This window comes from Giraffa tippelskirchi, chromosome 2 (genome assembly GCF_054371585.1).
Source record: "Giraffa tippelskirchi isolate mGirTip1 chromosome 2, T2T-mGirTip1v1.2.pri, whole genome shotgun sequence".
Lineage (NCBI taxonomy): Eukaryota > Metazoa > Chordata > Mammalia > Artiodactyla > Giraffidae > Giraffa > Giraffa tippelskirchi.
In genome coordinates, this window is record NC_137276.1 from 109818225 (window position 1) to 109833972 (window position 15748).

Here is a 15748-nt window from a genome sequence, read left to right on the forward strand (position 1 = left end):
TCCAGGCGAGGGCTCAGGGCTGTCTGTGGTGAGGGGCTGAGGTGTGTCCAGGTGAGGGCTCAGGGGTGCCTGGGGTGAGGAGCTGAGGTGAGTCTAGGTGAGGGCTCAGGGGTGCCTGGGGTGGGTTGCTGAGGTGTGTCCACGTGAGGGCTCAGGGGTGTCTGGGGGCAGCTCAGGTGTGTGTGGCCCTCTGCACCTTCACTGTGCCCCCTGGACCCCAGCGGGTGAGAGGCGTCTGCGGGTAGGGCCTGCTCTGAAGCCGGGCGAGCGGAAGTCCTGTCACTAGCCCCAACCCAGGCGGCGTCTGGTTTCCACCGGCTCTGTACGTCCCATTCCCTCAGCTTGGCCTCCTTGGTGGTGGCCTCAGGAGGCAAATCTGCTCTTTGGAGGGTAGAGTTTGGTGGGGTTTCTGTTCTCTTGATTGATGCTTGGCTTCAGGAAGAGAATCCCATTTTCCCATCTAGAGGGGGCCCAGGCCCAGATGCCCGCCCCTGGGACATCCTCTGGGCCAGCAGGCGCGCTCCTGAAGCGGAAGTCTCTTCCCTCTGGGAGGAGCCCAGGCCCTGGTTCTTTCACCCAAGTGGGTCGCCCAGGGTGGGATGCCTGGATGGGAGTTCCCTGTCCCCACAGAGGGGGCTCCTGCTCTCCCCAAATCCACACCTAGACATCATTGGCCTTGACCCCAGGGTCCATGGCCAAAATCAGGTACATGAGCCAAGACAGAAGGATTTCTGGAAGTCAGCCTTCATTGTAAGTGACATCTTTGAATTTTCCACTCTCACCTCCTTCTCTTGGTTGGAAAGGACCACATGATTGTCTGGGTTTCTTTGATGCTGGTGACAATGTCCTGAGAGTTAATTGGCTGTGTCATCACCTCCCTGAACAAGGGCCGACTTTAATCAGAGAGATAACCGGCAGGCAGCAGGGACATGAGCATTCATCTCAGGCCAGCCTCTCCACTTGGTTGAGGCTGAGCTGTGCCTGCCTTTGAGGATGGGGCGATGGCGGGGGGGTGGGGGGGCAGGTGTGGAGGGTGGGAGCCAATCAGAGCATTGGCTTGGCTCCTGCCCGCTCACCTGACTCCTGACCTTCTCCACAGACAGGAGACGCAGCCCTGAAAGTGATCAGCGTGTCAGCAGCCATCAGCTGGAGCAGATCTAGGGGTCCGGAGGAGAGGTGGGAGGGGTTTGGTGAGGCCCCTCCTCACCAGGTGAGTTACAGCCTCTGAGTGCAAAAACTAAGATCATGGCATCTGGTCCCATCACTTCACGGCAAACAGACAGGGGAACAATGCAAAGAGTGACAGATTTTATTTTCCTGGGCTCCAAAATCACTGTGGATGATGACTGAAGCCATGAAATTAAGACGCTTGCTCCTCGGAAGTAAAGCTATGATAAACCTAGACCACATGTTAAAAGTCAGAGATGTTACTCTGCCGACAAAGGCCTGTATAATCAAAGCTATGGTTTTTCCAGTAGTCATGTACGGATGTGATTTGGACCATAAAGAAGGCTGAGTGCCAAAGAATTGATGCTTTTCAACTGTAGTGCTGGAGAAGGCTTTTGAGAGTCCCTTGGACAGCAAGGCGATCAGACCAGTCAATCCTAAAGGAAATCAACCCTGAATATTCACTGGAAGGACTGAGGCTGAAGCTGAAGCTCCAATACTTTGGCCACTTGTTATGAAGAGTCGACTCATTGGAAAAGACCCTGATGCTGGGAAAAATTGAGGGCAGAAGAGGGTTACAGAAGATGAGATTGTTGGATGGCATCAACTCAATGGACATGAGTTTGAGCAAACTCCAGGAGGTAGTGAAACAGGGAAGCCTGGGGTGCTGCAGTCCATTGGGTCGTAGTCAGACACAACTGAGCGACTGAACGGTAACCTCCAGGAGAGAGGGCACCAGTCCCAGAGGGCGTGAGTCATCCGCCACCTGCCCCTCCCACCCTCTGATCAGACACCTCTGGGACGCGTGTCTCCCTCGTCCTCCACCCGCAAAGGTGTGTCCTGGGGGACCCAGCCCAGCCTGGCCCAATGAAGGTGGGTCCTCCTGTCCCCGCACAGCAGCCCAAGCCGTCTCCACCGTGGGAGGCTTTGCTGATGGCCTCAGGGCTCCGTGACCTCAGGGCTCCCACCACTTGGCGCCTAGACGACAGCAGTTCTCACACGTCTGGAACCACAGACTCTTTACCAACACATCTGCCGGCCACGCGTAAAGGACAGAAGGGCTGGCAGTGTGGGCAGTGCCTCCATCACGCTCACAACTACAAACACACCAATGACAGAGCAGCTTGCCTTCCTGAAAGAGGAAGGTGACGACCAAGTCCAAATGCTTGGTCCAGCTCTTGGCCAAAAGAGTACTCGACGGAAGCACCACCGCTTTTAGAAAATGTATTTTATGAATATTTGATGTACAAATGGAGAAAGAATAAATATCTTGTCATTTCACCCTGCACAGCCGAGAGTGACACCTAGGACCCTGGAGGAGACGCAGGAAGGTCAGGGCTCTGGGTACCCTACCCCCAAACTCTGCATGGCTCCCCACACCCACATCAGCAGTCACCCCAGGTGTTGGGGAAGTTGGGCACCCGGTCTGAGGCTGGCCCGACCCTGCTCCTCTTGCCTGCTCCTTCTGCCCTCAAGGCAGGGGGGCGGGGGCACAGAGGCTTCAAGGATGAGCATCCGGTTCCCCAGCGTGTTGCTGTGGCCATTAGACCACACTGCCTGGACGGACCCTGCAGACAACCACGAAAGGGCTCCCCCCCTCCTCAATATGAGCTCACAGAGCACCGGGCCCTCCCGAGGAATATTCTGGTGCTCTGATGCAGGCCGAGGTGAGGGGTGGGGATCACAGCCCCCACAAGCCTCAGCCCAGCCCTGGTGAAGTGGGGTCCGCCTGCCGTCCAGCTGGCACGGGGTTCTGTGGGGAAAAGGGCAGGGCCAAGGACACTGCTCTCGGGCACAGGCAGGGTCAGCATCGCGTCCACCGGCCCAGGGCTGGAGCAGCCCAGGTACCAGGCCTGCCAGCGCTGCTGGAAACCCCGCAGACCAAGGTCAGCGAGGACAAGCCGGAACCTCCGCGGCATCACCAGGGGCCTCGCTCTCTACAGACGCGTGCTTCCGGGTGGATCCCAAGTGAAAGCAACCCGAGTCCTGGGGATGCAGGGGCGCTGGCTCACAGAGAGACAACCAGGCCGAGGATGCACACAGTGCAGCCCCGCGGGGCCGCCAGCCTGAGATCCGGGATGGGACACATGTCCTCGGGCAGCCGCAGGGGCTCAGTACGCAATCCTCCAGTGAGTGGGCTGCTCACATGCCTTCTCCTCGTCCCCGCAGAACCGGTTGTATGTTGTCTTGGGGTCCAAGCCCAGGATCTCCCTCTCCTCGTGAATTCGAAAGGAGAACGTGGAGACTGATGTGCCGATAAAAAACCTGCCAAGGAACAGGTTGTCACCCGGGCTGCAGTGCAAACCCCCCATCCAGCACCCACCCAGACGCCTGCCCGGGCCCTCACCCTAGTCCCCTTGGCCGGGGTTCCCTGTAGCCAGTTACCAGCAAGCGGCCTGGGTTCAGGACTCAGGGTGGGCAACCAGACTGAGTCTACACAGGAGGACCCAGCCAGGAGCACGGGCCACAGATGAGGGGGCGCTCACCGGGCGTGCGCACAGATCCACTGGTCCACGATGGCCACGCCCCCGTCCTTGTAGAGCTCCAGCTCCTCCCACGTGGGTTCGAACCGCACCATCTCAGGCAGCAGCCTCCGCAACTCCTCCAGCTCTGTGGGCGTGAGGGGGCCAGTGAGGGGGGGCCGCGGGGGCTCGCACAGGCAGGCACATACCCATAACTCTGCAGGGTGCAGGGAGCTCACAAATGCATGCACATGTGCCCACGACTCGCACACTGCAGGGGACTAGCACACGCATATACACATGCCCACGACTCACACAGGCCAAGAGGGACTCGCACACACATGCACATGTGCCCACAAGCAGGACCATGGGGTGGGGGACGAGGACAGAAACACGACCCCACCATTAACCCAGAGAGGAACAGATGGACAGGAGCTGAATACCCTTCCTGACGGCATCTGTCGCCACGAACACCTTGTCCAGTTGGTGGGCCTTCATGAGGCTGCGGATCTTCCGCACGGCCCCATCCAGGCTGGGCACGTCCTCCCTGTGCCCCCAGATGAAGTCTTTCCTCCTCAGGTGGACACCCAGGTACGGGCCCCCCAGCGAGGAGCCCAGCTTGACCTGGCGAAGGGGACCAAACTGGCTGAGCTGGTGACAAGCAGGCAAGATTCAGGGCCTGATGGGGTCTGTCCCTGGCCTGATTACCAATGTCCTCAGGTTTACACTAGGACAGGGCTCCCCGCTAACGAGCAGCAGCTCGGGTAACTGGGATGCAGGGCCAGGAGCCGTGTGATGGGCAAACCTGCCCCCTCAGACAGTTCCTAACTTTTAAGGGCTTAGTTGTGAGGCATCTCAAGGAGAGAAATGCACCCCATCCCCCAGGATTACGGGGGTTGGGGTACCTTCATCCGGGTCCAGTCCTCCTCAAAGGGGATTCCATCGGCCACGTCCGTGGAGTTGAGGTATTTGCTCCTGAACTCGTCCCCCACCGCCCGCAGGTGCTTGGCGAACACCATGCTGCGCCGGGTCTGCAGAAGACAGGGCGTGAGCCCATCACCAACCCTCCTCGCCCGCCACTCCCTCTCATCCCCAGAACCCCCTTATTCATCCGGAGTCCAACCTGAGGACAAAGAGCGAGCGAGGGCCTCAGGCAGGTTGGCCACTGGCCCATGAGCCGTGCAGTGGACTCAAAGTGGAGTCCACCATTCGGATGGTCAGGAGCGTCCAGGGGGGTGACCACATCGGCCTGGTACGCTCCGCCGGGCTGTGCAGGCCGACGCTGCAGCTCTGTCTCTTCCCAAGTGTCCCCGTGGCCTGGGGCCTGGCTCTGGCTAAGTGAATGTGACTGGCAGGGTTGGGAAAGTGCTGAGGGGTCACCACCCGAAAGAGCTGGTGGGGGCCCAGTGCTGCTGAGAGGCATAGAACTTGTGTCCACCTGATGACAATGGCCCTTCTGTGATTCTGAAACAAGCCATTCAGGAGGTGCCCGAGTCTAAGGTCTCACTTGGGGGCCTCTGCCCAGCCCAACCCCCACTTCTATTTCATGTCAACAACAAACAAATGTCCCTGCTAAGAGTCAGCTTTTGTACCCGTGGAGGGTGGGAGCTGTCCGTGCAGCCCGCCCACCCATCCCGATGCTCCTGGCAGAGCCCCGGACAGGCCAGGCCGGGTACAGGCCAGGCGTGCCGACGTCACCTGGGTCTCCGCCTCGTAGTCGAGGGCTCTTCTCAGGGAAGGTCTGATGCTTTTGCACTGGGCCCCCCTGGGCAGGAGTGTACCTCTTTTCCAAACCAGATACCTGATGACTAGGCGTCCCCACCCCAGAAGGACGGGAGAAGGCCTTGGCCCACCTCCATCACCATCTGTCCACCAGAACCAGCACTTCCCCGTCAAAGTAGAGCCCAACTACATTATCAAGGACTCGAGCAGAGTGCGTCCACCTCCCATGGCTGAGGACATGGGGCCAGAGTTCTCATCTAGACTCCCAGCGCCAGCAGCAAGGACAGCCAGTGCCAGAGGAGGCCTGGGACGCCCAAGCCCTCTTTAGGAGCACCTCAGGGCAGGTGGGGAGCACTCACCGGTGGGCCCACCCCCAGATGCTCTGGGCCTCACTGTGTTAGTCAGCAGATGGACACAGGAGCTGCTCTGTGTGTGTGCGTATGTGTGTGTCTTGGGGCTGGGATGTGTTTCCCAAACTACACACGTGCACACAGACACTCGAGGCAACACTCACGTCCCAGTACTCCTTCCCGCCGTAGTGGTCGTGGAGGAGGTTCTCGGCTCGGTCCAACATCACAGACCTATTTTTAAACAACAGAAAAAGAAGGTCTTTATGCCCACGTGCTCCGCTGAGCACCGTCATGTGGGAGGGCCCTGGGCCAAGGGAAGAGTCCCGGACAAAACCTGAGCAGGTCCAAACCCTGCAGGGTCAGCTGGGTGCATGAGGCAAGTCTCTGCTGACCCTCTCAAAGGCAGCCGTCTGCAGAGGCCTTCTGCTTCCTCAGTGGCTCTAAACATTCACGGACTCTCTCCTGCCCAAGCCACGGAACTTGCTCAGCAGCCAAGCTCATTTGTGACTATCAATGCAAAAAAAGCACACAAAGACACAAAATAAATAAAACTAGCAAACAGAACCCAGCAACATACTAAAAGAAAAACACAAATGACAAATGGAGTTCATACCAGGAATGCAAAGCTGGTTCAATGTTAGAACAGCTATGGCTTAACTCACACTCCTGGGTAAAGGGAAAAGCCAAACAACCACAGCTACCCCAAAGGAAGGAGTGTTTACTCCTGCTTCTAAGGATCGCCTTAACGAAAGAGAATCCTCGTCGTGTGTGTCATTCTCCGGCCAAAAGCCAGGCCCCTTCTTCAGAAGCGTCAACTCGATCCTTCAAAGTGCGAGGCAGAAGAGGCTGCCCACCTGAGCTCATCAAGCAACTTGAAGAATCAGAACACGCAGAGAGGACCCTCCCGAGCAGGCCACATCCACTCCAGGCTGGCCCCCGGGCAGGACAACCCTGGAGAGGGCGGCTCCCAGCTGCCTGGGTTGGGGACACAGGTTGGGTGAGCAGAGGCTCTGAAGCCAGAACAGGTCCTCAGGGGCTCAGAGTTAATCGTGAAAACGGAAACTATAAAAAGTAGAACACGAGAGAATGTTTAAGAAGACTGAAATGGTAGAGAGTATTAAAACAGCTACTTCTGGTTTATTGACCATCCTAAAGCCTTTGACTGTGTGGATCACGACAAACTATGGAAAATTCTTCAAGAGATGGGAATACCAGACCACCTTACCTGCTTCCTGAGAAATCTGTATGCAGGTCAAGAAGCAACAGTTAGAACTGGACATGGACCAACAGACTGGTTCCAAATCGGGAAAGGAGTATGTCAAGGCTGTATATTGTCACCTGCTTATTTAACTTACATGCAGAGTACATCATGCGAAATGCTGGGCTGGACGAAGCACAAACTGGAATCAAGACTGCTGGGAGAAATATCAATAACCTCAGATATGCAGATGATGCCACCCATATGGGAGAAAGCCAAGAAGAATTAAAGAGCCTCTTGATGAAAGTGTAAGAGAGCAAAAAAATTGGCTTAAAACTCAACATTCAGAAAACTAAGATCATGGCATCCAGTCCCATCACTTCATGGCAAATAGATGGGGAAACAACAGAAGCAGTGAGACACTATTTCTGGGGGCTCCAAAATCACTGCAGATGGTGGCTGCAGCCATGAAATTAAAAGACGCTTGGTCCTTGAAAGAAAGCTATGACCAACCTAGAGAGCATATTAAAAAGCAAAGACATCACTTTGCCAACAAAGGTCCATCTAGTCAAAGCTATGGTTTTACCAGTAGTCACGTACGGATATGAGAGTTGGGCTATGAAGAAAGCTGAGTGCCAAGGAACTGATGCTTTTGAAGTATAGTGTTGGAGAAGACTCTTGAAAGTCCCTTGGACTGCAAAGAGATCCAACCAGCCCATCCTAAAGGAATTCAGTCCTGAATATTCATTGGAATGACTGATGCTAAAGCTGAAACTCCAATACTTTGGCCACCTGATGCAAAGAACTGACTCATTGGAAAAGACTCTGATGCTGGGAAAGACTGAAGGCAGGAGAAGAAGGGGATGACAGAGGATGAGATGGTTGGATGGCATCACCGACTTGATGGACATGAGTTTGAGGAAGCTCTGGGAGTTGGTGATGGACAGGGAAGCCTGGTGTGCTGCAGTCCATGGGGTAGCAAAGAGTTGGACACGACTGAGCGAAATGAACTGAACCAAAAGGTTATTAAGAAAAAAACAACAACACAGAAACCTTTAAAAAATAAACAAAGTAACAACTTTGAATATATAAAAGTTTAAAACTTCTGCAAAGAAACAAATTGGCAAAATATTTGAACAGATGCTTCACAGAAAATCATTGTAAGAGAGCTTTTCAACATGGTTTTACTCTGAAATCAAAGAAACACAAATGAACATAGCAGAGGTCCATCTTCACTCGTCAGCTCCAGAGCCCAAAGTGCCCTGCCCGGGGCTGCGTGGGGACCGCGGCTCAGCAGCCACCACTTGGAAAGCAAGACCTAGCTTCTGTTCTGAAAGCCTGTGTCCTCACTCCCCCATGACTGTGCAAACACGGTTCCTGTTTGTTACGGCAAAACCTGGGACCAGTCAAAGGCCACCACCTCGGACAGGTTCAGTGAACCTGCTTCCTCTGTGCGGAGACAGCTGTAGAGGAGCGTGGCAACCTCTGCAGTGACCTCGTGGGTCTCACCTCACAGACTCCCAAGGGGTACCGCCAAGTGGGAAAGAGACAAACAGGACACTCTGCAGAGAAGACGCCTGTGGTGTGACTGCACATGTGCTTTACAGGGAGACGGACACGAGTGCTGGGTGGGAGAAGAGCTCTGGAAAGATGAGAGCAGATGGACACAGTGGCAGCCTGAGGTCCCTGTGAGAACAGAGACAGTTTCTGAAGCCTCCGTTTTACGACAAGACACGGCACAGCCTGCAGATGCAGGTATCCTAGACCATCAACAGCCAAGCGGGGCTCTGAAGCGGCTCTGGGGCCTGGAGGGCGTGCTACAGCCCTGCCCTGGCCCTGGGCCCCCACGAGCAGGCGGCCATGCCCCTCTAACTTCCCGCCCTGGGATGGCTGGACTTATCTTCTGCTTTTCTCACTTGCTGTTGCTCCTCGTGATCACCTTTGCTCGAGGCAGCAGTGCTTTTTGATTTTCACGGCTCAGTCGTTTCAATTCTGAATTGGCACAACCTAGTTTTTCCAGTGATTGACTGCTGAGGGGTATAATGGCTCCCTGGTCTGGGGCTCGCAGGAATTCCGGAACACGTGTGGGATGCTCGTGCACTTAGGGTCACGCGCCTGCCCCTCTCCGCCTGACATCCCCTGCACCCCCAGGGGTCTCCCACCTCCTTCTGCTCCTGGGACCCTTTCTCCCAAGGGCACTGCAGGGCAGTGGGCTGCGTCTCTCCTCGGGTCTAAGGGCAGTGTGTCCTCCCTGACCACAAACAGGGTGTACCTGATACCCCCGCACCCCCAACAATGTACATAATTGTGTCTTTTGTTGAATCTGCTCTAAGGCTGCCTGCCCTGCACTCACAAGCCTTCAGGAGCTCTGTCTGCATCTGGGTCCTATAGGACAGGCTACAAGTGCCCCTCTGTGTGCTTTGTTTCCATTTGTTCATAGTATCTATTGGCAGACCGGCCTTATTAAACTTCAGTGTCACTGAACGTATCCATCCTCTCTTTGGTTAGCGCTTTTCACATCTTGAGTTATCTGTGTGGTAGGGGTTCCCCGCCTTGTCTGGCCTCACGTGTCAGCAACCTAACCCTAGTCCCGCTCCCTCCCACCAATGTCTCTTAAACAGAAGGAGGGGTCCCTGGGCACCAGTCTCTCCTGGGCTTAGCTCCCCTTACCTGCAAATCCGACCAAAAAAAAAAAAAAAACCTGCCCCACAGCCTAAAACTTCAGCCAGATCTGCTTTGGAAATGCAAGTTTTAGGACTTGTATCAGAGTCCCAAACCTCTGGCAACCATGTGCATCTTCCTCTCTTCCTGGAGATCGGACGTACCCACAGAGCACATGGGCCCGCCTGCGTTTTGTCTACAAAGGCCCAGGAGGGATCGGCCTGGCGTCTTGGCACATGGGGCAGTGCTGGGACAGCCAGACCTGCCAGGCCCCAGAGAGCAGGGAAGGGGCTCAGCGCCTGCTACAGGCTCAGGACACTAATGGTGGCTAATGGGATGGCTGGCTTTTTGGGGTCCCCACGCCCCCCACAACTCACACCTGAAGGGAACTCCCAGGGCATGCTGGAGCCAAGCATGTACCCCCAGAGGAGCTTCCTTCACACACCAGAACCTGAGACTCGCCCAAGACCTGTGCCCCTTCCTGCTGGCCCTCTGGTGAGTGTGTGTGTGTTTTGTGGGGGAGAGAGGGTAATGTGTGTGGTGGGGGAGGTGTGTGCATGCCTGGTTTTCTGCTTCAGAGAGCCTGGGCGTGCAGACTTCCTACATGAGAGGCCAGGAGCAGCCACCAGGGTGCTGTGCTCAGGCTCGAGCTGTCCCTCTGACCTCTCAGAGCCCAGCTTCGTGAAGGCCTGCTTCAGGAGAGACCCCTCCGCCCAAAAGGGAAGCGCTCCTCCTCCACCGCGAGACTCCAAGACAAGCTACAGGCCCCCCAACTCCCATCCCTCAGGGGTCACTCTTCCCGCTCCTGTACTGGCCCTGACCCTACTTCAGCCTCACAACCCCACGGCCCTCATCCCCATCCTCTCCTCCTGCCCCCGCCCCCGCCTGCACCCCGTGGCCCCAACTCTCCTCGCCAGCTGATGGGACCCCAGGGCAGGATCTGGTGTGAATCCGACTGCACCACCCACCACTGGTGGGACCAGAGACAACCCCCACACACACACCAAGGTGAGGCTCAGAGCACAGCTGCTCCAAGCAGCACCCAGAAGACAGCAGGTATGGCCTCCCCACCCGGGGGTGCTCCCTGGGTCCTGACCGCCAGGGCCCCTGGGGGTGGGGGAGGGCCGAGGGCTAACCCTCCAGGGAGTGCCCCTCCCCTCCGCCATGCCAGCAGCATGGCACACAGGCACACACGCGCACACACAAGCACACGCGCGCGCACGTACCAGCCATCACCCAGCGACCACGCAGACACTCACCGTGCAGACGTGTTTCTCAATAGCACAGGCGCGATGATGGAGGCCGATCCCTGGACAGATAGACAGGAAACGTTTAAACCCCTCGTCTCTTCGTAACCCCAAAACCATCCTCTGGAAAATAAGACCCACGGCACCCCGTCAGTGTGGTGTGTTCGTCCATGGGCAGGGAGTCAAGTCCTGATACATAGCCTGACCTGGAGAAACTCAGCTGGTTCCTATGTGAAAACTTGGTTGTGATTGCAGGTAGTGATAGTGCGGAAATGTTTAAAGAAACTGCAAATTTCATCTCACCTGATGAGACCACTGACACTCTTTTCAGGAACCCGGAGGGTTCAATGACGGGAAAACAGGGCCGTCCCAGAGAAACCCGGCGGAAATGATGCTTTATGTGTCAGGGCCCGTTTTGACATAACTCTCCTCAAAGCAACTCTGCTCTCAGGAGCTCCTAGTCACTCCAGGTCTTAGAACCATATTACTTTGGTCCTCTGCTGAGGAAGTGGGGAAAGGGGCTGGGAAGGCTGCAGACGGAGGGGAGGAGGGACAGCACTTTCACAGGCAGCTCATCTGACAGCAACGCAGCCTGGGGTGATGACATCTCCACAACCAGGTTCAAATGCATTAGAAATGGAAACGGATACTTCTAAACAGCCTGAGTCCCTAAATGCAGCAACGAGAGCCACCCTGGACGTGGGCCGTGCCCGTGGACCTCCCAGTGGTACCTGTAATATTCGTGCTTGTCCTGAGAGTACAGCGGTGGCTCGAGGCAGGGCCGGCTGTCAATCTTCTCCTCCCAGGCCCCCTCCTTCCAGCCTTCTGCGTAGCCTTGCAGGACGTAGACCTGGTCGATGAAGGGCCCGCCAGACTCTGGAGGAGACAGGGCAGACAAGAATAGGGACCACAGCCCAGGTTATGGCGACACAGAGAATCACCCCATACAGAACAACACTGTCTTCCCAAACGGGACTGGAGAGAGCTTGTAGCAACAGAGACCATGGAACAAGGACCTCGGGACATGGGGGTCCAACGGGACAGGAGGGCCACCAGGGTGGGGACGTCCAGGCCCTGCAGCTCCTCAGGGCCCCACGCTGCCCTGACCTCTGACAGCACCTGTGCTGGCCCTGGGCCCCCTGCCCTCTCTGGCTGCAACCCCCTTCCCTGGGGGCATGGCCGATCCTTTGCCCTCTCCTCTCCTGGGCTCTTCCTCCTCTGGCTCCCTCCACGTGGTGCCTGGAGCCCAGGGCACACTCGTTCCCCAGGCCCCTAACCAGCTGTCTCCTCCAGGGCTCTCTCTTGACCCCTGTGAGCCCATTCAAAGTGCAGCTCCCCAAAAAAGATGCCTTCCCAGGCCACAACCACCACCCAACCCCACACCCTTCCAGCTTTCTCGTCCCGTGGCTCTGGTGCCTGTCCCAGAGCTGCGTGTCCCCACCACTGACTTAAGCTTGGCCCCCACTCTCCAACAGGGGCCCAGGCGAGCAGGGTCAGTGTCCCTCTCACCCACCGCTCCCCTCACACCTAGAGCCTCCCACCCACCATCCGGTGCTCAGTGAAGAGGTGTTCACAGACGGAACGATGGAGCCTGGGAATGAGAATGCCACAGTGAGTGAAACCCAGGCTCATTCACTTTCGTTCGGCTTGGGTGCTAACACCCGAAGCTCAGGTGATCCTACTGCAGGAGTGGTGACAAGGCACCCCTCCTAAGGCAGGGGTGGTGACACTGGAACTGAGACACCGATGCACCCACGGCACAATGCCTGACAGTCTTCTGCGGTGGCACCCACGCCTGTCCCCTCTGCAGGAAGAAACCTGAGCGGGGTCAAGGCTGCCACCTTCACACTGTCACCCATGGGCTCAGTCCTCACCCTGCTGCCCAGCCCAAGGGATGAGCAGAGCAGCAGGAACCACACCTGTCTGCCATCACTTAGCCCAGCTCGTGGTCGAGGCCGTGCCCCACCAGCAAGTCAGGGGCCAGTTCCCTGGGGGCCCAGCCCTATGCAGAGCAAGGCCAAGCCTGCCCCCTGGGAGGAGCTGGGTCAGACTGGACACCCCATCCCCTCTCGGGTAGGGAGGCCGACCTCCAGCCTCGGGTCTGCCTTCCCAGCAGCAGCCACCTCAAGGCTCCGGCCCTGCGGCACCCACGGTGCTGATCTTGACGGGGAGAATGTCTTCGGGCAACAGGGCCCGCTGCAAGAACAGAACCTGGTGAGGACATGCGGGCCTATCCTTGGCGGGAGCGGCGACTCTCAGGCCCCCAGGCCCTCACACAGCAGAAGTCCCGTGACCATCACTCAGGAGCCATGACTTCTGGGCAGCTCCAGGGACACGGGGCAGAGATAACCCTATTTAAGTTCATGTCTCCTAAACAAGGTAGCAGTGTGCTCCAACACCTTTATTCTTAGAAATCGTCAGCTCTTCTCTCTTAAAAACATTAAAACAGGAACCCTGAGCAGGACCGAACAAGGCAGGACATGGCGTTAGATGTCTGTCAGCACGCAGCCACCACCAATCATGCACCGAGCTTTCCTTCAGGTGAGTGGCCTGGCCTGCACAGAAAGGGAGGCCTGCGGTCCAGCTGGGACGAGGCCGGCCTGTGGGCAGTGGCCTCCCCATCACAGGTCCACTTCAACAAGGTGGCCCGGGTTTTCAGAGGTGAGGGGACACATAGCTCCGACGCTTCAGATCTATTTCCCTAAAAAACTACAAAAAGACCAAGATCACTGGTAGTGGGGAAAACAGAAGCAGGAAGCAGGGCCTCTACACAAAGGCCTGAGGGAAGATGGCCCCATGGCCGAGGTTTCTAGCCTGGCCAGACATTCACACCAGAACCAATGACCGCCTGGCCCCAGTTAAAGGACCACCACCCACCTCACCTGAGATGAACTGCTCGTACTCAATGACAGGAATGTTTCTGTTGAGACTCGGAAGGTCAAAGAAGTCAGACCAGGGAATCCGGACCTGGTGAATGTCAGGGCTCTGCCAGTGGTAGAGGCGGCCCCAGGGGGGCAGCACCAGCACCCACTCCTCCGTCTTCAGCAGAGTCTTCAGGAGGGAGGCAATGCGGATGTAGACATCTCTGCGGAGGTTGAAGCCCTCGGGGGGATTGACATCATACAGAAGGTACCTGGCAGGGTGGGCAGGACAACAGCGCCTCAGGGCCAGGGCTCTGCACGGAAAACCCAATGGCACACATTTGCAGCCTGGCCCCAACACCAGGCACCATCAGTAGTTTCTGGTCTGTAAAGTGGAGGCAGTGGCCCACCCATTTCTATGAGACCAGTTACTTAAAGAGCCCTCGAGTAGGCGCAGAAAGCATCTTAGCATCTGTTTAACCATCAGCAATAACTCACAGCTATAACGAGCAGGATCTCAATGGCTAGAATCTGAGTCCTCGTCCCATAGGGGTTCTCAATCTTCTTGGTCTATGGACCCCTGCACATTCTCAACAATTATTGAGGACTCCAAAAGGCTGCTGTTTATGTGGGTTAAATCTATCAATAATTCCTATACTAGGAAAAAAAGCAAGAACTTATTTATGAATTCCCAGTATATTCAAGACAAAAACCATGAGTGAGAAGAGTGTCAGTGTTTTTAATTTCTGCAAGTCTCTCTTCAGTCAGGTGACACCTGTATTCTCCTGTCTGCTTCTCTGGAAACCCCCACAGTAAACTCACGAGTGTGTGCAAAAGGCAGACGGCATCTCAGTGTTTCTAGGAAAATGACCTGGCACCTTGGGGGTCCTTGAGCACCCACTGAGAACTGCTGCCTTGTCCACAGAGAGACTCCCCTACACAAGATCCAGGGAGGGGACTCCTGCCTCTGCTATGGCCTCACCCTCCCTTCTCTGCACCTCCGTTTGCAAATGAGACCATGCTGGAATGCCCGGCCTGGGCCTCCAATTCCCCAAAACTGCCAGTCTACCGTCTGTACACCCTGCACCCAGCAGTCTGTTTTGGGTCAGGCCCTCCCTCAGTAACAGCTGTAACGCTTGTTTCTTACTCCTGAGACTTATCTATAGAACAACCAGCATCTGTATAGGGCGGAAATTCTCCTGCAGATAAATACGGCTGGGCTTTCATAAGAGACACCCCATTCGAACATCTGATTCTGGGGCTCCTCGAACGCCAGGCAACACTCCGTATCAACTAACTGGGGCCCCCGCCCTGCTCCCTAACGTGGACCTTAGTCTCTCCTTCCAAGGGACTCCGGGAGGCCGCGGTCGCCAGGCGACCCTGGCTCGCGCCCCTAGGCCAGGGCGCCAAGGGTGTAGGGCAGACCGAGGCCCCGCCGCTCCGCACCCCGTCTCCGAGCCCCACCTCCCGGCCCTGTGCTCCGGGTCCCGGTCCCGGCCCCGGCCCCGCCGATGGCGCGGACACGCGTTTACCGTCTGCGGGACGCCGCCCCAGACAGGATGTCGGCTGCCGACTGGCCAGGCCAGAACTCGTCGCCGGAGGCCGAGGCCGATGGCCAGGATGCCGCCCAGAGAAGCAGGAAGACGACGGCACGCGCCGCCATGGCGCCGGGCGGCCACGCACTTCCTGTAGCCGCGCCCCACCCCGGAAGCGCAGCGCGCCCTCGCGGAGAGCGTCTCCCGTAGCCACGGCAACGCCTCGGGGCCCCACCTAGCGCATGCGTCGTGTGTGATCCCGAGTCCGGACATTCCTTCTGTCAAACTTGCAGAGCCGCGGAGGCTGGGGCGGGGCTGGGAGGCAGGACTAATGGGCGAGAGGGCGGGGCCGATCCCTGGGCGGGGCCGCGCTGAGGTCCTCCCTGCAGTTCGTGCCAGGCGGAGACTGGGGCGAGGTCGGGGGCGTGGCCGTGGAGGGGGCGGGGCCTCGCGGGCCTCCTTGTCTCTGCTGCCTCCAGGGGCCGCGGACGCGAAACCCGTCAGCGTGCTTTCTGCGGGAGGGCTAGCCATAAGCAAGCCCCAGG

General features: G+C 57.2%; 1 protein-coding gene across 3 annotated transcripts; it reads right to left on the bottom strand.

The window, feature by feature from the left end:
* Positions 1–2380: 2380 nt before the first annotated feature.
* On the bottom strand, positions 2381–15347 carry POFUT2 (protein O-fucosyltransferase 2). 3 transcript variants are annotated; one of them, XM_081570188.1, is made up of 9 exons: positions 15201–15347; positions 13690–13940; positions 11539–11683; positions 10820–10930; positions 5866–5932; positions 4535–4660; positions 4073–4253; positions 3654–3777; positions 2381–3432 (listed from the first exon to the last, which is right to left on the bottom strand). In XM_081570188.1, exons 1-9 carry the CDS (start codon positions 15329–15331, stop codon positions 3279–3281), a joined length of 1290 nt encoding a protein of 429 aa, XP_081426314.1. In that variant the 5' UTR covers positions 15332–15347; the 3' UTR covers positions 2381–3278. The 3 variants fall into 3 exon arrangements, with proteins under 3 accessions (XP_081426314.1, XP_081426313.1, XP_081426315.1); XM_081570187.1 differs by having other exon boundaries at positions 4073–4280; XM_081570189.1 differs by lacking the exon at positions 4073–4253.
* Between the last annotated feature and the right edge of the window lie 401 nt (positions 15348–15748).